This window comes from Eulemur rufifrons, chromosome 29 (assembly GCF_041146395.1).
Source record: "Eulemur rufifrons isolate Redbay chromosome 29, OSU_ERuf_1, whole genome shotgun sequence".
Lineage (NCBI taxonomy): Eukaryota > Metazoa > Chordata > Mammalia > Primates > Lemuridae > Eulemur > Eulemur rufifrons.
In genome coordinates this window covers 82,755,449-82,779,853 of record NC_091011.1, presented here as the reverse complement: position 1 = coordinate 82,779,853, position 24,405 = coordinate 82,755,449, and the positions used below count along the sequence as shown (strand labels likewise).

Below are 24,405 nucleotides of genomic sequence, written 5' to 3'. Positions count from 1 at the left end.
TCTAAGGAGAGCGCACTGTGGAGCAGGCGTGGTGGGCGCTGATGTTGTCTGTCGTACTTTCTATGCATACCAAGGTGACTTTCAACAGAAAGATGAGCTTGGTCTAAGGGATAAGGCCTCTTCAACTCTTGATATTGTTTTTGAGGTTGCAAAGCAGTTGAGGTAAAAAAATATAGAGCCATCTTTATTCAGAAGTAAGACTGATGGAAATTCTTTTCTAAGGCCTATGTTTAACTAGCTAATAATAACAATTGTTATGATTGTGCTCAATGATGTAAAATTTGATTCTTCAGGGGCTATTTTCCTTTTGCTGGAGTGGGTTTCAAATAGTTTTTGAGAACGAAATTGGTTTTGCAGCAAATTATTTCTTTGGAGAGGGGTTGTGCTCCTGTTTTCTCATACAACTTCATTAGGCTTTTAGCTTTCAAAAGAGGATGTCACTCTTCCCTCAGATTGGCTGACCTTTATGACAATTGGCTATGTCTCTCACTAGCATTTTAGAGTAGGTGCTTGCTATGGAGTTTCATCTTCAACTTACTACCGTGCAATATTTAATGAAAGCAGTACTCTGAAATATAGGCATCTATCTCTTGATTGTCTACGACCCGCCCTTCAATTATGTTTGATTATCATCAGTGAGCTGCAAAACTGGACCGTGTTGTTTTGTCCCTATGTCAAATTGCTCTTATTTGATTGTGTTTTTGTATTAGTACTTTCCATCCTATGTATCTAGAAGGACCTCATAGTATTTGTGGTACAGGTGGCTATGTTAAACTTCAAGGTTTCGTTTTAGCAAAATGCAGCTTATAGTGAAAAGATGATATAGCAAAATTATTTCCAAAAGAACTAATATGTAGTGCCCTAGATTGCCCTATCTAGCACTTTTTATTTATTAACTCTGCCCTAACATTCTTTGAATAACCTTTTAATGTTAAAAAGTAAAGATGTAGTCTATGGCCATACCTGAACGCACCCAATCTCGTCTGATCTCGGAAGCTAAGCAGGGTCGGGCCTGGTTAGTACTTGGACGGGAAAAAGTAAAGATGTAATAGACATTTTAAAAGTGGACAGGATTCTAGGGAGTGGAGGCTTGAAGCATCTCTGCTGTCTCCTCCTTTCAGTTTCAGTCTGGTCACCAGCTGTTTTTTCTTCGAAACACATCTGATGATGGATGTGTGCCATTGGGCTAGTTTTGGTACAGTGCAAGGATCAACAGAGTTGGTCCAGTCTTACCTGAATGTTTCCAGAGCATCTTTTGGTTTCCATGTCCCTGTCAACTGGTTTGAGTGGGTGGGGGTTGGGGAGGTGGGAACAGAGAGACTTTCTCCAGGTTCCCTTGACAGGGTGCTGCAAGCTCGTCAGCTGGTGGTGGAGACGGCCTCGTGTCCCACCATTCAGCAGATGCCTCTGCTTAAGGTAGCCCGACAGCTGGACCCGACCCCGGGGAGCAAGCAGATGAAAATAAGGCGGCATCTGGTGCACGCGGCAGCCCGAGAGAGACAGACAGATGAGAAGGGCACTCAGGAAAGGCAGTGTCTCAAGAGAACTCCTGGAATATTTCAGTGGTGCTTTGATGTTTGTGGCTTTGACAACTATTGCCACTTGATTTTAAGACACCACCAATTTTAAGATGTATCTTGACTTTATAAATAGTGAAAAGTGGAGGAAAGTAACCCCATGCATGTTATGTTTTGATGAAATAGGCTAAATTCTAGAAGGAGCTAAAGGGAAGAGTTTGAGGAGAGGTGATAATTAAATGATATAAAACATTTCACTGAGCTGAAGAAAGATTGGAGTCTGCAAATTAAAAGACTCTATTCTAGGAGGCATTGATGAGAAAAGATGCACGCCTAGTCCTAGACTGCTAACGTTTCTGAACTCTGAGGATAAAGAGAAAACCTTATAAGCTTCCAGACAGAAAGAACAACTAATTTGTAAAGGAATTGGGATCAACTTGGGTTTAGGCTTTTCTTCTGCCAAACTGGAGGCTAGAAGATGGAATGATGCTTAGAGATACCTGAGATAAAGGACTGAAAGCCCAAAGTTCTCTGTTGAGCCCTCATTCAGCTCTCGGGATGAAAAAGAGAGCCATGGGCCGGGCACGGTGGCTCACGCCTGTAATCCTAGCACTCTGGGAGGCCGAGGTGGGCGGATCGTTTGAGCTCAGGAGTTCGAGACCAGCCTGAGCAAGAGCGAGACCCCATCTCTACTAAAAATAGAAAGAAATTATATGGACAGCTAAAAATATATATATAGAAAAAAAATTAGCCGGGCATGGTGGTGCATGCCTGTAGTCCCAGCTACTCGGGAGGCTGAGACAGGAGGATCGCTTGAGCTCAGGAGTTTGAGGTTGCTGTGAGCTAGGCTAACGCCACGGCACTCACTCTAGCCTGGGCAACAGAGTGAGACTCTGTCTCAAAAAAAAAAAAAAAAAAAAAAAAAAAAGAAAAAGAGAGCCATGGATATGCAAGGATTTAGTGAATTTATTAATGTTAACTTTAGCAGGCAGAGTCCATTAAGGAGACAAAACACACCAGTTATTTTTGCAGAGCAAATTTAACATAGGAATTGTGAATGATGCATTTAAGAGCTGAAAAGACAAAACCTAAACACATAAGAAACCCTAACTCTAAGGCAGTGCTGTTTAATGGAAAGATAATGTAAACCATCTGTGTAATTAATTTTCTAGTAGCTATGTCAAAAGTAAAAAGAAATAGGTGAAAATAATTCTGTTTTCTCCAACATGCCCAAAATATTAATGTAATCAATATAAAATGTAGAAGTGAAACATGTTACATCCCTATTTTCATGCTAAGTCTTGAAAATCCAGTGTGTCTCTTATACTTACATCCTGTCTCAGATTGGACTAAGCCGCATTTCCTGGGCTCTGTAGCCACATGTGGCTTATGGTGACTGTATTGGACATTGCAGCTCAGGGTGTCTCTAAGGTAGCACATGCAGAAGCAGTTACTGCCTCCTGGCTAGGGGAGCAATGGGAAGAGGTGGAGTTGTTAAAACATTGAAGCTTGGAGCAGGGGCTTTGTGGATGCAGCTCTGACCCCTGAGGAGGGGGCACTTCCTGGCTGGTGCTCCTGGTGTCTCTGAGCTTTGCAGAGAGACTGAGATTTTGCAGAGTGTGCTGGTAGGTAGGGCTAGTGTCTCCAGAGTGGGGTGCAGTGAGACTGGTTTTGCAAGTGTGAGCAAACTAGGGTTGGAATTCACCTACTGCAGCAGAAGCAAAGTACTGCTGCTTGTGAGAAGCGGTGAGGCCAGGTGATGTGACAGAAAGCCAATGGGAAAGAGTTCCCTGTTCTCCAGCCTCACAGTTTCCCTCCGGTACCCTCTGTTGGGTCCTAACTGGGACCCCGCTGCAACGCAGAAGTGTGGCTCAGAGACTCTCAGCCCCAACGTCAGGAAGCAGAGCGTAGAATGGTACGAAGCTGAGAGTCATGGCCAAATATCTAACACCGTAGTCTATCTTAGAACACTCAAAAAAGGAATTCTAACCAAATTAATCATAACAAATCTTCAGTACAGGGGAAGACGAAGAGGAGGGGGGCGCCCATGAGGACCAGTGTTTGCCTTGGGACATGAGAGATAGACTGGGGCCACCCGATAAAAGTGCTAATAAGGATTCTCAAAATTGAAGAAAAATCCTTGAGGACAAAAACCTAAGGATTGTATGAATTTAAAAGCACCCAACTCATAGTTCAGAGTTGGGTTGGGGAGAAAGTCAAAAGTATTCATATGATTTTGTCTTACTGGGTTTGCTGGGGCAGTGGTTGAGAAAATAGTAGGAACTGTGTTTCTAAACAATAATAGAAGAATAAATGTGAGATTTTTTTAGGGGGGATTGTTGGGGGAAGGTATATAATAACTTGATAAACTAAGGAAAACAAGGATAAGGAAAAAAGAGATAACAAAGTAAAATTAATATTAAACACAACATGAAATGGAAGAAATAAATAAGGTTAGTTATACTGTTAATAATTGTGAATGGACACATTACCTATTTAAAGATCAAGGCTACCAGATTATGTTAAAAACACATGCAGAACAAAGCTATATATCTATGTGAAATGCAGTTAAAACAAAGTAATTTGTTTTAACCTTAATAAAGGTTAAAAATTAATGGATTGGCAAAGCTGTACCAAACAAAAGGAAACATGAGAAAATGTACAACCAAAGGTTATAAACACTAAACAGAATAGAGAGGCACAATTATGTAATGATAACAAGCACGGTTTATAAAGACAGGAGTCGTTAACCTTTATGCGTCAATCAAATTAGCAGCTCAATATAAGAATCAAAAATGATGAGAAATTCAAAGACTACCTGATTTATAAAAATAATAAGGGACTTTGTGTAATTATTCTTTCCTTAAAAATGCTTACTCTGGGCTTGATGGAGTAGTGTGCTACGCTTTAATGTTAGAGCATCTAGCATTGAAAGAGACAGAGTGAGTTAGGTGGTGTGTGTGTGTGTGTGTGTGTGTGTGTGTGTGTCTGCGTGTCTGCGTGGGGGAGCAGAAGAGCCACCCACAGCCACCTCTGCCAGCTCCACCTCTGAGAGACTAAATGCAGGTGGGGAAGGTGAGAGGTTGCAGTTTGGTTCAAGGTGGAAGGTCCTTTGAAACAGAAAAGAAGAAAATTATTGTTTTCCTTTACTAAGCTTAGAATTGTAATGTTTTCTCTTTCTTTGGCCAAAGGTTTCCCAAGATTTATCAATGGCATCATTTGAAAGTATGCATCCTGGCAAAATGTGTCTTTTATTTAAAAAAAAAAAGTGAAAAACAATATAAAAGGCTTGATGTATGTTTTTTTATACCTAAGTACACTGAGATTCTCTCATGTTCTTATAGCTTAGAGTTCTCATTATGAGAACCCAGCCTGTCTCTCAGGCCCCTGAACCAGGAGTGTGTCCTAGACTAGGACGGATGGAGGAAGCCATTTCATATTGTTACCTGTCCAGGGCTCAAGCTGCCCATCCTGGATGGGGCTGGTGCTTGTTGGAGGAGTTGAGAGTTTGCCCAGCAGGGCTGATGAAAGGGATTTGCCCAGAGATGCCTGTATCTGACCTCATGTTCTTTTTCCTCCAGCTGACTTCATGGTTCTGCTCCTCCAGCATCTTAGTAAGTAAACAGCTACAGCGCCCCTCTAATGAAGGATGCTGCAGGGGAGGGAGGATGGACATAGTTTCCAAACAAGTCTTTAATAGTAACGGGTCACACATGAGCATTTCCTTCCAAACAAGTCTTTAATAGTAACGGGTCACACATGAGCATTTCCTTCCACAACTTCTGTAACACTGGTTATTTTCAAGCCCTGCTGATATGGCACAATTTAATGGTGGTGTCTTTACCTCCCCACATCCACTGTTATTCAGCTGTATTTTCAGTATTATGACAATCAATGTATACTTCAAGATAAACAGTTGATTGTCTTGGCTTAAGATGCCTGTAAATATGCAGTTCAAGTCAGACAAAGAAGTGGCCATAGGTCATTGTAGTAGAGGAAGGCAAGGGTGCTTTAGGGGCTGTATCACTTCCTCCTGGGGAGTTTGTGAATTCCTCAGGGAGACGGGGTGCACAGGCCATGGATACAGTGACATTAACTTGTGAACTAAAATCAGAATACTTTTCAAATATAAATGCGTTTTTCAGTACAATAGGAGAAGATATTTGATAAGAAGGTCCCAGAAAATCCAGAACAGGTGGTACTTGTTCCCACATGAGAACTGAAATAGGGACTTTAGGTACAAAGTCATATACAATGTGTAAATAGGAGGCGGTCGTCTGGAAGGGGGAGCTGAAAACCGTTTCGGATTATGGCAATGAGTAATCCACAAATATAGTTCAGTTATAGCCTGAGATTTTTTTCTTTCTGCATTATTTTGAAGCTACACAGGCAAATGTCCAGATTGTGACAAAATTTTATTGTGAATTAAAATAAAATTACTTTTTTTATGTTCTTGTGGAAAAGGAAGGAAACCTTGATTGTTAAATTCTGAGTACCATTTTAAATGATATTTACCCAGAAACATAGATGACCAAAATAAATGTCCTCTTGGTTATTTTCAAAACCAGCTCTGAACGCTGGTTAAATACCGTAATCAGACAGTCATCCTGCGTTATCTATACCGTCCTCCCTCAGTATCTGTGTGGGATGGTTCCAGGACCCCTGATGATTTCAAAATGCTCAGATGCCCAAGTTCTTTATATAAAATGGTATAGTATTTGCATATAACTGGTGCATACTCTTCTGTATAATTTAAATAATCTCTGTACTTATAATAAAATGCAAATGCTATATAAATAGTTATATACTGTATTTTTAAAATAATTATGTATTTTTTTATTGTTGTATTGTTATTTTTTGTTGTTTTTTCCCCCTAAATATTTTTGACTTACAATTGCTTGAATCCTTGGATAAGGAGCCTGCGGATATGGCGGGCTGACTGTATTGTTTTAGCATATGATTTTCTATATTGCAGATCATTCAACTCTCTAAGACAGTGCTGTTTATTGCTAAATTATCATTATATAAATATATAAAGGGTATGTTACTAAATTATCATTATATAAAGACTACCCATGTTCCATTATATTTATTAAAATATGCTCACACTCTGTATTTATTCTTTTTTTTTTTTTATTTCGGCCTATTATGGGGGTACAAAAGTTTAGGTTATGTATATTGCCCATCCCCCCCCCCCCCCCCCCCCCGAGTCAGAGCTTCAAGCGTGTCCATTCCCCAGACAGTGCTGTATTTATTCTTTCAAAACTTTTTATTGAATGCCTAACAAGAGTCAGGTACTATTTCACGTCTGGGTTATAGTGGTGCCTAAGACAGAGTTCTTACCACCATGCCACTTATTTTAATGATATATATATATATATATTTGTGCATATCTGTGTTTTCTGTCAAAATGCAGGCTCTGAAGTCAGGTTGAGTTTAATCCTGGCTACAACTCTCACTAGTTTTGTTTTGGGTAAATTTGACTTTGGGTAAATTACAGTTGACTCTTGAACAACACAGGGCTTAGGGGCACTGACCCTCTGCACAGTCAAAAATCTGTGTATAACTTTTGACCCCCACAAAACTTACCTACTAATAAATTTCTCTTGTGACTTTTGTTCTAGAATAGGGCACTTTTGTCTTTGTTAAAAACCTGTTAAAGCAGATATCCTTTCTCCTCAATGATTTTCTTAATGGTGTGTGGGAACTTGTCTGCTGCCTGTTGGCCCGCAGAACCTGCTTCTCCACTTCTCCTGACATTTTCTAAGCCAAACCTCTTTCTAAAATTATCCAACCATCCTTTGCTGGCGTTAAGTACTCCGACTTTAGATCCTTCCCTTCTTTAGCTTTAAGTTATCATATTATGACCTTACTTTTTCTCAAATCGTATTAGTCCGTACACATGCCTTTGTTATAGCAATCCTGTACCCACATACAAGCTAAATTTTCAGTATGAAATAAAGAGGTATTTTGCAAAAAGTTCCTGCTGGTGTAGCTGCAGAATGGCTTCATGAGTTTCCTTTTCTTCTTTTGGTAGTGGTCCTTACGCTGGGTTCACTTATCTTGAAGTGGTGGGCAACTGTAGCTGCAGACCTCAATCCGTGGTACATATCAAGCAATTCAACTATTTCTTATAATGTTATGACTTTTCTCTGCTTTTTGGAAGCACTTCTAGCATCACTAGTGGCACTTTGCATGGGTCCCATGGTGTCAGTCTAGGTTTATGGTATTGCACTAAATGTAATGAAAAATATGTGAGAACTGCAAGATACCACTTTTTATTGAGATGCAGAACTTACTGGAGAGACAAACTGCTCACGGCTCAAGTGGTATGATTAGCGTCATATGGTGTTTTAAGTGGATACTTGCCACACTTTAGCTTACCACAATAGCAGCAGGAGGTGGCTGCAAAATTATTACAGTAGTACAGTATGCATGACAGTTAATTTTATGCAATTATGATTTAATACTACATCTTTATGTTTGTCTATATTTCTCTCAACTGTGAGCAGTGCCATGTATGGCTTGTGTTTGTAAGTTTTGATAAATTTACTTTTTATTATAGATTTTATGTATATTTTATAGTAGTAAATAATGAAATAGACAATGTACATATGGTTCATGCATTCATGACATACCTAAATTTTTCTTAATTTTTTTGATATTTCTAGGCCAGCGGTCCCCAATCTTTTTGGCACGAGGGACTGGTTTCTTGGAAGACTGTTTTTCCACGGGCTGTGGTGGGATGGGGACTGTGGAGCTCAGGGGGTGATGCAAGGATGGGGAGTGGCTATAAATACAGAGGAAGCATTTGCTTGCTAGCCCGCCACTCACCCCCTGCTGTGCCCCCTCGTTCCTAACAGGCCATGGACCAGTACTGGTGTGAGACCTGGGGGTTGGGGACTGCAGTTCTGGGCCACACGGTTCACCTATGAGGTTTTTCAAATTGTCATGAATCTCCAAAAAGATTTTTCAGTATAATTATTGAAAAAAATCCCTGTATGTGGTTCCTCATAATTCAGACCTGTGTTGTTTGAGGGTCAACTGTACTTATAAACCTCAGTCTTACATAGTTCCTCTGTGCCTCAGCTTTTCATCTGAAATATAATCAATTCAAAATTAGTGGTGGTGTGAGGATTAAATGAGTTACACCTGTCAAGTGCTTCGATCTGTATCTGGCACAAAGTAAGCATAATAAATGTTATATCTTTACCTGTCACACGTGCAGATATTATGTAGGAATTAAACGTGACCATTTATGTTCATATGTTTATTTTGGAATCTCAATCCATTTCCTTCCAGGATTTGAAAATAATTTGAGCTGAGAAGTGTTATGCCTCTATGTATTTTTATTTTTGTAAAGACTTATTAATAGAAAGCTGTAAACTTGTTCTGTCATTATTTTTAATAGTCTATTAATTAGTTCGTTGAATTACCCAGCTCAGCTTTTCTATTTAAAAATGAATAGTAAACAGTTTTGAATGCTAGTTCAGCATGTTCTGACAAAGTATGATGCATTAAAATAAAATTCATCATTAGCATTAAAATGACCTTTGAGGTTGTAATCACTCATTTTTCTCTTCCAGTGTGTGAAACAGTCCTTCTGAGTCAAGTATGTTGCAATATTTTCCAGAGATTTTCTGTGTATAGCGGTCATAGTTCAACTTTAGATAAATCATTTAGTCAAATCACTTTATCTCTAACAATTTCGGTTTCCCATTTATTCTCACTCATTATCTGAGGTTCTTATCAAGTTTCTCTCAGTAGTATAATGGCCTTATATATTAAATTATAAAGTAATTTTCTAAGCTAGAATTGTATAGAATTACTTATGTGTCAGCTTACATGAAGATAAATCTGAGTATTTGTGAATAGCTAAATGAGCAGTGCCCAGGTTCAGAGAAACGTTTAGGGCCATTGAGAGCCAAACTGCTTTGGGAAATGGGTGGTAACAGCTTAGACTCTGGCACACTCTGACTTGATACAGTAAAACCAAATAAAAGAGCTTACTTTAAAATAACCATGAATAATAAAAGATTTAAGAACTGCCCTTATATGACAACAAAGGTTAGTAATATAATGGAAATTAATTCCTATCGGGGGGTTACTTGAGGGAGCTTAGGAAACATGGCTTTGGAGATCAGATCAGGGTCTCTCATGCCTCTGTTGTAGCTCTCAGTTTTTCTCATATTAAACATGGAGACAGTAATGCCTCCCTCATGGAGGACAGCAGAGTTCGGTATATAAAAATTGCCTCACTAAAGTTATCTTTAAAATTCCCTCCCCCTTTCTTAAAACCTTTAGTTTCTTTGAAATAAAATACTACTGGCTGGTTTTTACACTGGGACTGAAATATATAGAACTAGGTTTTATATCAGATGTCTATAAGAGTTGAATGTTTATGAGTAGTCTATTTTTTTTCCATTTAAAAGGATAGGTAATGATATTCATTATACGAAATTTGCCTGGTTTTCTTAGAAATTCATTTTGCTGATGTGTCTTAAGTCTCTCGTGATTGAGAATATACCAAGCAGAAGAGCTAAGTTGCTAGGGCTTCAGGTCTAAGGGCAGCCCTGACTGGTATTTGTTTCATTAAGCTTAGGCAAGCTATCCAATTACTTAATGCAAATAAGAAAAGTTTACACTAAACTCCTACTTCTTTGCTTAAAACTCTAGGGAATTTAAATGAGGAGAGATATGTATTTAAAAGAAGGAAATTTAAATGAAACTTAAATCAGGGGCTTAATGTAGAATGTATTAGACCAGGAGATCTGAAATACTAAGTGGGAAATGCCAATAAATAAAACAGGGAATGTATTTGCTAAGATATTTGGTATGTTCAGTTTTGTTTTGAGTTAATTCTTAAATCGTTGGAAACCCAAATTAATAACAAGACTTATTTTATCTCATGCCTACCTTACAGGACCTTAAATGTAAAGTGCTGACTTTTCGTCATCACTAAGAGCTTCACTCTTCTCCCTGGTGAAGTGTTTCCCAAACAACATGGTTTCTGATTCTATAGCTCTTACACTGGGGCAGTAGCATTCAGAGCGGCCCAGAAGGCAACGCCATCTTATTCAGCTCAAAAAGAGAGAAAAATAGGTTGAGCACACAGACATTTACCTTTCACCACAGATGGCTGTTGCATAGACTGGCTTGATGGGATGTAAAACCGAGGGGACTGGAGAGTAAGCTCTGAAAAGAATTGGGAGCTTCTGAAAATATAAGCAGTTTTGCTTTGCAAAGTGGTGTAGCTCATTAAATGGTTTACGTGAATCAGTGAAAGAGGAAATTAATTGGAAGGAAGTATTGCTGTACATGAATTTTTTGGAGTTGAAAGTTGGGGAAGTAGGGAATAGGACAATTTAGAAGTTTCTAATCTGTTGCTTTTATTTTTAAAGGCACTGGACAAAAAACAAAAAGCCCCCACACACCTCAGTTAGTACACCATTTATCTGAAACTCTGCCCTCCAAAATAATTTGAAAGCAAGCAAATCTTTGCAGAGGCAATTTCAAGCTTCAGGAACCCTTCTAAGAAGGTTGTCACAGGACTCTAACTGAAGGAAGTCCTTTCTTGGTGCTTCTGGACCCATTAATGTTTCCTCTGCCCATGACACCTTTTCCTTCCTCGTGTTGCTCAGTTAATGTCTTGTAGACATCAAGTCAAATACCAGTCCCACCCACGCAGTCATAGCAGCCTCATTTTTTAAAAATAATGCATCTATCATTTACAGTTAAGCTTCATGGGGGGCAATTGTGTTTCTTGCTCACTGTTGTATTTTCAGAGTAGTGCCTGCCACCCAATAATTACATACTGAGGAATTTGGGGGTCTAAACCATTTACTCTTATATAGTATACAGTTTTTGTTAAGTACAGTAGTAGGCAATCTCAGGATCAGAGTAGAAATATAAGTGCCCATTGAGTAGAAAGCGCAACAGTGTAAAATTTGGAGATAAAACCCCTCTGTTTCATTTATCCCTTGCCACCACCTTTTAGAGGAATTTTTCTGAATGAGAAATAATAAGTGAAAAGTATGGTGTTTATAGATTATAATCTTAAGGTCCCTTGCAGCTAAACACTGTTCAACCTTCAAATTTAAAGCTGAGAAAATTGAGTTTTATTAGATTGAACAGCTAAAGTGCCAATAGGAAATGAGAATTTGTTCTGGGTCCCATGTCCAAACTCTCCCTGAAGGTACAAGATAAGATTCTGTTTCTTAAACAGTCACTGCACAGACCTTTAAAAAAATTTTTTTTTTGTTTACAGACATTCCTTTAAAATAAATTAGTAAAGAATTTGTGCACGTCTATTTGTAAGGATAAATGAAAGTATAAGAATTTATTAAGAAAGGAAAATAATTTTCATTTTGGTCAGTTTGTACCACTGCCAATGTTTCTGCATGTAACAGTCAAATACAGTTAGGTGCTGATGTTCCAGAGGCTCTGGAATGTGGCACCCTCTGTTGTAGGTTATTTAGTGTAGTCCAGGATTACATCACATATTTGCTACATAGAACATGGTGGCTTGGCGCTCTAATTGTTTCCTATATCCCTCAGTCTTCTATTGTTTTGCAGTGTGTTTTCCATGTTTTTTTACTATGGTTGGAAATATGCCATTCATTCGTTCGTTCGTTCACACATGCATGCATGCATTCAGCAAGTTTTTGTTGAGTGCTTGCTATGTGGCAGGCACTGTTACAAGTCCTGGGGATATAGCAGGGAACAAACATAACTGAAGACCTTGTCCTTATGGAGCTATAGACAAGTGGAAAAGAAAGGAAGAAGCACATGAAAGGGTAGGGTGCTAGAGTCAATAGAGCCATTTTTTGATTTTAGGAGTCCTTGAAGGTAATAAAAATAAAATAGAATTTCTTATTGGAAAAAAAATTGGAAAAGGAGATGGAGAAGGCAAAACTATTATGTGGTCACAGTCTATTTAGTGAATTTGGAGATTTTCATTTCAGAAAGTCACTGTTTTCTCTGTATTCCTGAGCCCATAGTGGGTACAAATATTATTATTGCTACTTACCTAACGTTTGTTGACTGCTTATTATATTATGGGCATTGTGCTAAGTGCTTTGTTTATATAGAATCCTGTAAGATAGATATTGCACCAATTCTTTTTACCCATGAGGGTAACAGGACTCGGAGATTAATGACTTATTCAGATAGTATTAATAAATGGCGAGCCTTGATCTGACCCAGGAGTTCATTTCCAGTGTTTGCATGTCTGCACCAAGTATGACAAACTAAGTAATCCTTATTTTTATTATACCTTTGAGGGCTTGTGTGCTCATGATTTTGCTTCTTTCTCATTAACTTGCCAAAACTTTATGACCCTATATTTCTTAAAGTTGAACCACTTATAACTCCATTCATAATTAAAATTTATGCCATATGTAAGTAAACTCAAACAGAAAAAAATGCAGTTATTGTTAAAATGGCAGTACTTTAAAATTTGATTACATCAGGCCAGGCGTGGTGGCTCACACCTGTAATCGTAGCTTTGATCATTCTTTTTTATTCAAGACACAAAACCATACGGGTGTAAATTTTAGGGGAAAAGCATTATACCTTTGGAATATATTTTACAAGGTGATATTATCTGTCATAATTGATTTCTGGAATTCCAGAGTATCAGGATGATATGGCAATTTAAAAATAGTAACAAAAAATTTTTGTCTTCTTCAATTTTTTCAAGAATCTTTTTAAAACTAAAATTTGATAGGCTAGTGCTGAGTAGAATTTTGTGCCATCATTTACGCTTGTCAAGTAGATTTCACTCAGAATTTCACTTATACCAACATAACAATTTTACTTTTTCTTTTTAAATCATAGCTTATGCCTTCAGGGATATGATGGTATAGTGGGGTTATTCTCTCAAAGAAGAAAAGGCAATCAGAAAATCTTTGTCCATGAGATTAGACTGAAATGTTCTCCCATTCAGTGATTACTGAGTGCCTTTATGTGCCAGGCACTATGGTAAAAATCAGTGCCAAAGTAATTTATCTTTATTGTGTACAATGAGGGGTTTTAGTGGATTGTAACTTAATATGATCTAATTGTGTGATGAGGCTACTGATAAACCTAATGTAATCTTATGCTTCATTAATAGAATTAGCATTGTGTGCAAATGCAGGGAGGTAAGGTTCTGCTGTCTTACTTTATTAGACCACGTGTGGAGTGTGGAGGTTTAGTATGGAGCTAAGGGACACATTGGAGTCATTCGGGAAGTATGGAGCCCTGCTGTTGAAAGGCGTAGCCATATTTGCATATGATGATCATCGGATAATGGGGGTAACAAATGGGGAGGAAAGATATCTTCATTGTGTTATTTGTTCTCTAACGTCTCTGTTTTCCCCACTGTAATATAAGATCCACAAGGACAGGGACCTGTCTGTCTTGTTCACCATTGTGTCCTCAATGTCTGGCACAGTGCCAGGTATGTATTCACCCAGGCTGGAGTGCAGTGATGCAATCATAGCTCACTGTAACCTCAAATTCCTGGGCTTGAGCAGTCTTCCTGCCTCAGCCTCCCGAGTAGCTGGGCCTACAGGCATGTGCAACTTTGTGCAACTAATTTAAAAAAATTTTAAATTTATATTGCCCAGGTTGGTTTCAAACTTCTGGCATCAAGCGAACCTCCTGCCTTGGCCTCCCATAGTCTGGGATTACAGACGTGAGCCACTGCTTCTGTGGCCTATTCAGTACATAGTTGAGTCAGTTTTGAGGGGAAGATGATGGTTGTCTTCAAATGTTTGTCACGTAGATGGCTTCTTAATTAGTTTTATTACTGAAATTTCTAGAGGACAGATGGAGGTACAAGGGAAAGAAGTTTTTGCTGGGCAGATTTCAGTTTTACATAAGAACTTTGTAAAACTTAGATATGTTTGGTAGCCAACATAATAAGCTTCTTTGTGTATTTGAATTTGGCTATTTTAAATGCTTGGGTGGAGGCTGCATGGGGATTTACTGCTATACCTGCTTTTGATAGATTACGGGCCACGATGATTTTGGCTATGACTCTTTTGGCTGTATGTTTCTATCTTTTTATTTAATTACTTAACAAGAAATAATATCAACTAATAAAATACCTTTTCTGAGTTACACCTTTCTTGTCATTTCAGACTGAAGCAAGGCAAAGAGCTGGACCGAGAGAGGGCAGCTGCCAACGAGCAGTTAACCAAGGCTATCCTTCGAGAGAGGATATCAAGTGAGGAAGAACGCGCTAAGGCAAAGCACCTGGTGAGTATTAAAGATTTAGTAGAAAATTCTTGCCTACTGGAAAATCCCTGATGTTTGGGAGAAACTAAGTACTCTGTGCCAACTTTTAGTGTTAATAATATTCATGTTCCTTTTGCTTAGATTTTATTCATTTTTGCCTCTTATAGGTAGCTGACAATTTATGACTAACCATCTAGGGCCAGGCATGATGGCTTATGCCTGTAATCCCAGCACTTTGGGAGGCGAAGGCCAAGAGTTGAAGATGAGCCTGGGAAACATAGCAATACCCATTTTCTTCAAAAAAAAAAAAAAAAAATTAGCCACGCATGGGAGGCCAAGGTGGGAGATCAATTGAGCCCAGAAATTGAAGGTTACAGTGAGCTATGATTGTGCCATTTCACTCTAGCCTGGGTGACAGAATGAGACTCTGTCTTACACACACACACACACACACACACACACACTAACCATGAAGGGCCTTAAGGCAGGTAACTTCATAAGTATTGAAGTATTTTTAAATACCAACACACAGACACAGGCATATGTATCATGCCTGAGGAATTGCTGTCTGTTTACTTTTTTCTCCCCTGTTTTTGGTTTTATTGTCTTTGAAATCTCTGCGGCCAGCGGGCTGGCCTTCTTTTTTTCCCTGCTGGTGACTACCAAATGTTAGTCTGGAAGACCCTAGCAAAGGTGAGTAAGGTTTGCTCAATTACTCTCTGGGCTGTAGGAAAGAGAAAATGTAGAGCAAGGGCCTTGGGGAACGATCTTTTTGAAGAGAACAAATAATTTTTTTAAGAAAATAATTTTAAAAAATTACAGACATATTTTTTTAAGAAAAATGATTATTAATAGAAAAAAGAAAATTTAAAAGGCATTTATAAATCTGTCTTTCCGATATATATAACTACCGTTTACACTGGTATGTGTTTCTCTCTCGACTATTTCTTTTATAGGTTTATTACATATTGAAGAATTTGGATAATGCCATATATAATGTTTAGGATCATGAACATTTTCCTATGTTGCCACACATTTTTCTGAAAGGTAGTTTTTAATAGCTGAGTAATAATCTGTCTTCTGTATTCAATATAATTTATTGAACAATTTCCTATTGTTAGGAAAAAAGTGGAGCTGCTCTGGTTGAAGCCTGGAGTCCAGGCTGCTCAGTGCCCATGTGGGCCTTCCTAGAAACCCAGATGTAACTTCTTAGAACCTTTCGTCCTCAGTGCAAAGCATTCGGGCAGGGAGAGCCGGACCATGTAGTGGAGAACTTTGAATGCAAGAGTGAGGGGATGTTCCTAGTTCATTAGGCAATTGGAAATCATTAACACCTTGTAAGAAAAGGGTTAGTTTCTGTTCTCTCCTGTTCTGTTCTTTGGTCATTTTGTTGAGAGACTAACCTATTACGGGATGCAAACAGAGAAAATGAAAGGAAGTTCATGTACAGTGAAGCCATTTCTTTAGTGACTAATTCAGGGTCCAGGCTGCACCGATAGACAGTGAAGCCATAAGCCTGGTGACAGACTAAGGAAGAAATGTCAGTGGGCTGACTGGCAGCTGCCCAGAGAGCAGCACACACATTTTGTGGAACTAAGAGAATAAGAAAGGTGGAAGGAAAGTCAGTCATTGTGGTGGAGAATAATGTCAGAATTAAAGACAGTAAGCATTGAGTAATGCAATTGATGTTTGTATCTGATGATTGTACGTCTAAGCTGAAGGGTTTTTCTTGAGGGAGTTAAAAAACTGTCAGGCCAGTGGGCTTAAGGTTCATTTTCATGCATATTAAAGTCGCCAATTTGAAGGCTGTGGGTGGAGTGGAGAGGGTTAATAGTGCTCATGTTTGAGGAAGCTGGGAGAGCCAAATTCTTAGTTTCCAGAGGGCAGAAGAATCCTTGGTTGGCATTTGGCCCCAGCTTTTGCCCTTTTGCATCTTATCCTTGAAGCACTCTTCTCTTTTTACCTTTCTTGCCCTGAACTTGTTTTGTTCTCTTAGTCCATGGAGACAAACAAGATTAAAAAGCTGAAAAAACTTGTTAAATACACACGCATACACACACACACACACACACACACACACACACAAGGACATAGAAAGAGGACAGTTTTCACAAAAAATGGCGAAGTATAAAAAGGTATGTTACCCAACGGTAACTAAATTATATTACGCAGTGTGATATGGTTGGAATAGCATATCTTCAGTCTATTTGCTCTTTTTACCTAATAAATCTTGTCTATTGTCAGCCTTTATTTTCTTTTGTTTAGCTGGTTAAGCATAAGAAACTGATGTTGTACGTTCTGTTTTGTAGATCTCTTCCTTAATGATTCTGGGGTTGTGGGTATAGATGGCAAATTACAGTACTCAGAACTCTTGAGTTTCAGCATCTGTCATAATATTGGCCAAATAGAGTCTTCAAAGCACTTAGGGAACAAAAGTAGAATTTATACAGGAGGACGATAGCTGATTCAGAGGGTCCCTTCTTGCCTAGAGTGTTCTCAGACATCTGAGTGGTTATGTTGTGGCCACAGCAACATGGCTACCTATGGCAATTTAATTCCTGATTTATTTGCCAAATTTATCCCTTTATTGTTATTTATTACAGAAGACATGCCTAGTCATTGGATAAAGATCAGAAAATAAATACGAAAAATATTAAAATCACTCAAAGTAACACTGTCCAGAGATAACTGCTGTTAACATTCTGGTTCGTAGTTTTTATATTCCTTTTCACTTTCTATTAAGTTTTATTTTTATGTGTGCAAATGTATTTCCTCAAACAGATAATATACACATATTTATATAACTCATACAATAGCCTTCACATCAAAACATTTAGACTGTTTGGTAAAGGTTTCTATACCCATAGATTTGTTTTTGTATGGTCACTTTTTAATGGTTGGATGTATTTCATTGAGTTTTCCCCTAATTATTAAAATAATACAAGAATATCATGGAAAATTTAGAAAATAAAAAAATTACTAAGAAAATGAGAAGTTTTGTAATTCTGTCACCTACCATTAATGTTCAGAGGTATGAAGTTCTTTCTGCCTTTTTTCCACCATGTATATATTTGCCACACACTTTAGGTTTTCGTATCATGCGTACCACCATTCTCTAAAACAGAGTCCTATGGTGTGGAATGTGACTGCAGGCCTGTTGTTGTTCCTTAGTTTCTTGATCCCCAACAGGAGAGGTGGGCATCTTCAGAACCTGTTATTCATGTGTGAGTCACCCCAAGAATGTTAGCATTGTTTTGCTGTGAGTGCTAAGCCCCTATTGCTGCCATTCTTAATTCTAGTACATGCAACTCTAAGTGATAGCCAAACACTAGTTTTATTCCTCTTTATTTAGAATCCAATGTTGCAGCCTGCAGGAAAGTAAAGGTTGGTTTTCACACATTCGAAGTAATTAAAAAGCTGTCTTTCAGGAGAAGTAGGGGTACTGGGGGTGTGGGGAGGAGAGCTGATGTGACGTTTGTACTGTGAAATAAGTCCAGGTTTTTCTTCCCACAGTTGTTTTAGCAGCTAGCTTTATTAAAGCTCTTTGAAGAGCAAAGTCACGATGGCCCTGCTGAAGTTTTAAATAGGATCAGATCAAAACTTCCGCCCTTAGAAGAATTGCTTTAGCTGGGGAAGCTGTTAATCCTGCTCTAGATTCTAGGAGAGCATACCAGCCTCTCCCCCTACCCCGCATTGACTGGTGCCAGTATTTTAATCAATTGATTTTATCCAGAGGCTTTGGAAGAGGCAGTTTACTGATGATTTTACCTGCATGAAAATGTTAAATGAAATTCACATTAAAAGTATGTTTCTAGGGCTGGTCCGAGGGCAGTGAGTTATCTCAGTTGGAAAAAGAAAGTATGCTGCTTAGTAGCAGGAAAGCACCTCTGTAAAGAATGAAGACTAATAAAAAGGACAGGACCAGGAAACCTATAAAGTTAACGCAACTTGTTATTTTGTGTATTTTTAAGCTCTAGTATATGGAATCTAATATTTGCTATGTCATTACATTTTTTTTAATTGAGTAGTAGGATTTTTTTTTTTACTTTGCAATTATACATTATTTCTTTTTAAAATGCCAAGTAAAATTTTGATTCACTCTTTTTTTTCTGTCTTATTAAGTTATGCTGGTTTAATGTTAGATATTTCTTGCTTTCACCATAGAACTGTGTAGTGTTTTCATTTTTTAGAAAATCTAAACTTCAAAGGAAGTCTTGGTTTACTTACGTAAGGCATTATTTACTTAAATATTCTGGAAGATATAAAGCTAAATGTGAGATGGTTTCCTTTACTCTTTGGACAGATGTTTTATTGAGTGCTTACTGTATGAAAAATACTATGCTAAGTACTAAATGAAGAAGACAAAATGCTGTCCTTAAGGAATTCATAGTATAACATGGAAGGCAGATACATTAAAAATGTTTAAAAGTGCTAAGTCCTTTACAGAGCTATAGTTCTTATAGTCTTGCAAGAAATCTCACTTTTGTGAAAGCAGGAACTTTGCATTCTTTTTAACTCATTGCTATATGTACATTGAATTGTTAGACTCATATTTGAGTGCCTAATATATGCCAGTGCTGAGCAAACAGTAAGCAAGTCAATAAATATTTGTTGGTTGAATAAATGAATAATTGAATTTACTCAAGTCCTGGAAATAGGAGGAGAGGAGTGGGAAAGAATAGAAAAGATTTTCTAGGAAAGCGTAGAAAATCTGAGCTGCCTCTTGAAGGATGAGCAGGATTTGCCCCTAAGGTTGAGGAGAAGGGATGCTGCATTCTCGGATATTGCAGGCAAAAGCACTGAAGCATGGGGACAGTGGGATACTACAAGGAGTTGCTGAGTGGGAGGTTCAGGGCAAGGAGTGTTGGGGGACGAGGCAGAGGTAGTTGGCAGGGCCTACGATCCTGGAGGGGAGGACCATGCATGCCTATGAAGAACCTTACGCTAGATGCATAGAAGAGTTTGAAGGGAAGCAATGAAATAGACATTGTGATAGCTCACTCCAGTGAAGTGTGAGAGGAGGAATAAAGGAAGAAATGACTAGAAGCACAGAGACCAGTGAGAAAGCCTTTCATGAATCCAAGTGGGAAGAGGTGGTGCCTGAACTAGGGCAGTGCTAGCAGGGATGCAGAGAAAAGACGAGATGTAAGAAATATTTGGAGACAGTATCACTAGGATTTTAGGTTTGAAGAGTTAAGAGAAGCATCAAGGCTAACTACAAGGTTTCTAGCATCAGCAATTCTGTACCATTTTAAATAGAAAAAATTAGCAGTCAATTAAAAAAAATCCTGAGTTCAGCGTATATTGTGAAGTCTGACTTCAGCGTAGCATTGGGGAAGGTCCTCGCCTCAGAGACTGCGCTGTTTGTTTTGTTCAACTCTTGGCAAGAACACGAGTCAGATTATTAGGTGTTTTGGTCCCTTTCTGCATTCCCCTTCATCACATATTTATTAAACATCCACTGTATACTAGGTGCTATTAGTTTTCTGGGGATGCAAAGATGAGTTAGATCTGGTTGCTTTTCCTTAAAGAGTTTCCAGTCAAATCTGAGGTTTGTGAGGAAGGTCATTCTTACCTCAGATTTCCTCCCCCACCCCGACACTTACGCTATAATTTTTGAATTATAAAACCTCATACTGTTTAGAAAAAAATAACACTAAAAAAATAGGGTGGGTGAATGCATAAATTTAGTTTTTGCAGATTTAAGCAACTGTTTCACCAAAATGTCACTTTTCATCCCCAGTTTCCTTTTTGTCTGAAATGCACCAGTGAAGCAATCAAGAGGAAGAATTGATTAATTTTGTGCTGTGTGCTTTTTAGTTCTGTGTTTTGTTTGTGCTTCAAACTGTGACAGTTGAAATTTCATGGTAAAAGAGAAAAAGGTTTTGAATTTGGGGTATGGAGAAAAATGACTAAAGGAAGGAGATAAGAATACCACTGCTGTCCAAATATAAGTGAGATTGCGCCCACAGGTGAAGGGTACAGTTGGGGTTGTAACTTGGAAATGATCAACATGGTTCATGTTCAGGAGTTCTATGTAAAAGAATAGTAAGAGTGATCACTTGAGGTTTCTAGTTATCATTAAAATTAGCCAGGTGGATGAAAGTGCGTGTTTATCCTGGCTTCTTTTATTGGGCACTTACAGATAATTAAAAAAAATTTTTGCTATTTTTTGGTGCCATTTAATGCTTTGATTATGACCCCCATTAAAGTTCTATCTGTGGTTATATATGCTATGTGCTAGTTTTCTTGCCCTAGACACTAAGCCCCAATCATTCTAATATGCCTAGAATATTTGTTTGCTTTGAATGCTAAAAATGAAGTTAATGCTTTTGAGCTTTTGCTTTTGAGAACTACTTAAATATATGATTTCCACTTTATGTTTGAGCGATTTGAGCCATTTAGGTGTAAGATATTTTCTTCAGTGTTATTGGTGAGAATGGGCTCTGGGATCCATCTGCAAGTACCATTCTTTCTAACTCTTCCTCGGTTAATAGCTTACCAGGAGGTTCAAAGGGAAGCATCCCTCAAGACAGGTGAGCACAGAGGCACGCTGTGTCTTTTTGCCCCCTGTGCATCTGAATCCAGCAGGCCATTATAGTTTCTGGGACAAAGCATTCGGATCTTATTTTCTCCCTTTATGTTCTTTGTTGTCACGTATGGTCCCTACTTCCTGTGTGTTATGGCAGCATTGTTATTGTCAGCTGGAATGCACACAACTTTATGAAGAGATGTTTAATCAAATATTCTGTGGAGTGACAGGGCAGCTTCAGGTATGTTTGCTACTGCAGTGGAGTGGGATAAACACGTTTAGTTTCAGTTTGCCAGCCTAGGCTTTATGTTTAAGAGCCCAAAGAATAAATAGGACCATGATTACAGATTTCAATGTTGCTTATATGCTGAAAACTTACCCAGATGAATATATTTCTCAAATGTACATTTTTAAACCCCCTCCTTATCTAGGAGATTGGCAGAAATTCCTAAGATCTTAACATAGCCAAGTAGCCTTAGAGAAGCAAGATACCATGCTGGCTACATACTGAGGGGTCTGGAGGTAGAGAACGGCTGAGCGTGCTTCCTCTAGTGGAGATCTCACTGTCAAGATCAGGGAGCCTACCCAGTGAACACAAGGTAGAGGTGATTACCATTTGCTTGTATTGTTTTTCTCCAAGGGACTGTCTCAGACTATGTGGCCTTGTTGACAAAGTGATTAGAGAAGAAGACAGCACAGTTGAGTATAAAGCTACTGATGTTCTTGGCAATAATTAGTCATATTTAAAGACGGCTATGGGGAGCAACTTGGCTTAGAATGTGTTGTTACATTTTCATTCTAAACATATTTTGGAAAATTCAGCAACTTGCTTGCAAACCAATTGGTTCAGGGCAACTATTGTTGAGTGGTGTCCTATGTGTTAGCCCCACCATAAATAGCTTATTGACCTCCTATCACTTGGGTCATTATGGGTGTCCAGGTGAGATATGGAGAGCACTGAGTAAAAATCCATAGGTAACTAAGGTGCAAAGGGCTGGTTATAATTCCATTTCTTTTTAATGGTCTGGCATTTATTGTTAACATATTTGCTTCACTGCCTGGTCTGAAATGAACTGTCATTAGGGCCCTGGAATTTTATTGAACTGACATCATAATCTCATTTCCTACTGAAGAGGCTAAGAAATATGGCCCTCAGTGTTTACTTTAACGTGTAACAAATTAAAAGTTTAACATAAGCGTAATCAAGTCTGTCAATCCTTACAAATCCTAGTTAAGTGTTTTACACATTATATTTTGAATGAGACAGTAAAACAGATGAACTTCCATTTTGTTCACTAGCAATCTTTTCAGTTTGTCTTCATGGTAAGTCTCACGACTGTCAGTTCTGATATATCCTTTGTGAATCACTTTCAACCTATTGTGCGTGGACCTGTGGTTTAGTGAATTCAGTCAAAAATTGAATAGTGGTATTGTCTACCATGTGATATACCATGTGCAATGAGAGCTACTTCATTTTTGTTTATCAGACATTAAATTCTTCACAATGTTGAACATCCTAGCTCTGTATTTATTTTTTTTGTGTATCCCTGCTTTTATTGTTCACATATGGTTCCTAAATGGTACTGAGTTATGCTTTTTCTGTGTTTCTTGGTGTTATGAACTGTGCCCTGATTTGGGCAGGGGAGTTATTTTCAGGTATCTTGAATTGTTCCCTTAACTATAAAGACATTCACCATTTTGTTCCAGTGTGATTGACTTTCCTCTTTTCTTTACTAACTCTAATTTAAGGATGACTTCTGAAAATACCGAGGGGCAGAATTACCAAATGAAATAAGGCCTGCATTCTCTGGAGAGCAGGAATCTGTTTACAAACCTGCAGTATTTATTATATACCTCATTTAGCCCATTCATCATTTTAATAGAAAAATGAGTCATTTTAGATGATTCTGAAATAATTCCAAGTAAGCTACATAGCCCCAGGCAGAATATGATTTACTCAGACAGCACCATGCTATTTTTAAAAAAAATATAATGGAATGATCAGCACCAATAATTTATGATTACTTGTGGTATATCAGATGTTTCCATTGCCATAGAAATTTGTTGATTAGATTAAGTATTTAGAGTCTTCTGGCTGGCTTTCCCCCTTCTTCCATCTTTTATGACAAGTGGTTACGAAGTTCCATCCTTATCCTCTGCCTGTTCCAAACAGTGACTATAAATTTAATGTGAGATTTGTGTTTAATATTCTCTTGATAAGAAAGAACACCAATAAGTGTCATGGGCCAGTTTTATTGGTGCTTATAAAAACCTACTCATATACAATTTCTGTTTAGAAATTAACATCATCCTTTTACAGTTTCGTTAGCCCAATGTATGCACCTATTTTAAATCCTACCTTACCTATCTATAGGTCACATGTTTGACTCTCAGAAACACAGCTAACTGGTCGCCTGAAACACGGCTAAACTGATCGCCTGGAACTATAGCTCTGAACCCAAAAGGAATCACAAAGTATTTCTAGCTGGTGTCATAAATCTCATGAAGTTTATTAATAACTAGCACCAAAACAAAAAACAGTATTTGTTTTCAGTATTAGTTTTGTTTGTCATTTAACCAAGAGCTTTCAAATCCATTGTCTCATTTGGTGTTTGATATGAGTAGGACAGCTGTCATTACTGTTAGAGATGATAAAACAAATGTTCAAAGAGACTATGAACCTAAAGGTTGCACAGAGATAAAGCTTGGATTGCAACTCAGGTTTCCTGTGCCTAGGCGATCTTATTTGGAAATTGTTTGAAAAATTATGTCATTGACCATTTTTGAGATTTGTTAAGTTAAAAAAAGAAACAAAAAATTGAGTGTATAGTTATAGAATCGTTAATGTATTTTCCAATTGCACTTTCTAATCCCAGGAATAATTCTTTTGACAGCAGGTTAATTAATGTGTTAAAAAACTAGTTTATTTCCAAAAAATAAACTCTTTCCTCATAGCTCTGGTAGAATGATAGGAAAGAGCTGGTGGAAACTGATTTTTACTTTGAGTCTGCTATTACAAAAAAAGCTGAGCCATAAGCATTGTTAGGTTTTGTGTGTGTGTGTGTGTGTGTGTGTATAATTTTTTGTGTGTTGCATGTGGTAAAGGTGAAGACATTGTAAGAAATTAGAATT

At 38.0% G+C, this 24,405-nt stretch overlaps 1 protein-coding gene across 2 annotated transcripts in view; it reads left to right on the top strand.

Annotated features, from left to right (window-relative positions):
* Positions 1 to 24,405, top strand: part of CHCHD3 (coiled-coil-helix-coiled-coil-helix domain containing 3) — a 267,860-nt gene that overhangs the window by 80,667 nt on the left and 162,788 nt on the right. For both annotated transcript variants that reach the window (XM_069461831.1, XM_069461832.1), the window contains exon 4: positions 14,645 to 14,762. In XM_069461831.1, the coding sequence (XP_069317932.1) occupies positions 14,645 to 14,762 (118 nt within the window). The remainder of the gene's footprint in view (positions 1 to 14,644; positions 14,763 to 24,405) is intronic.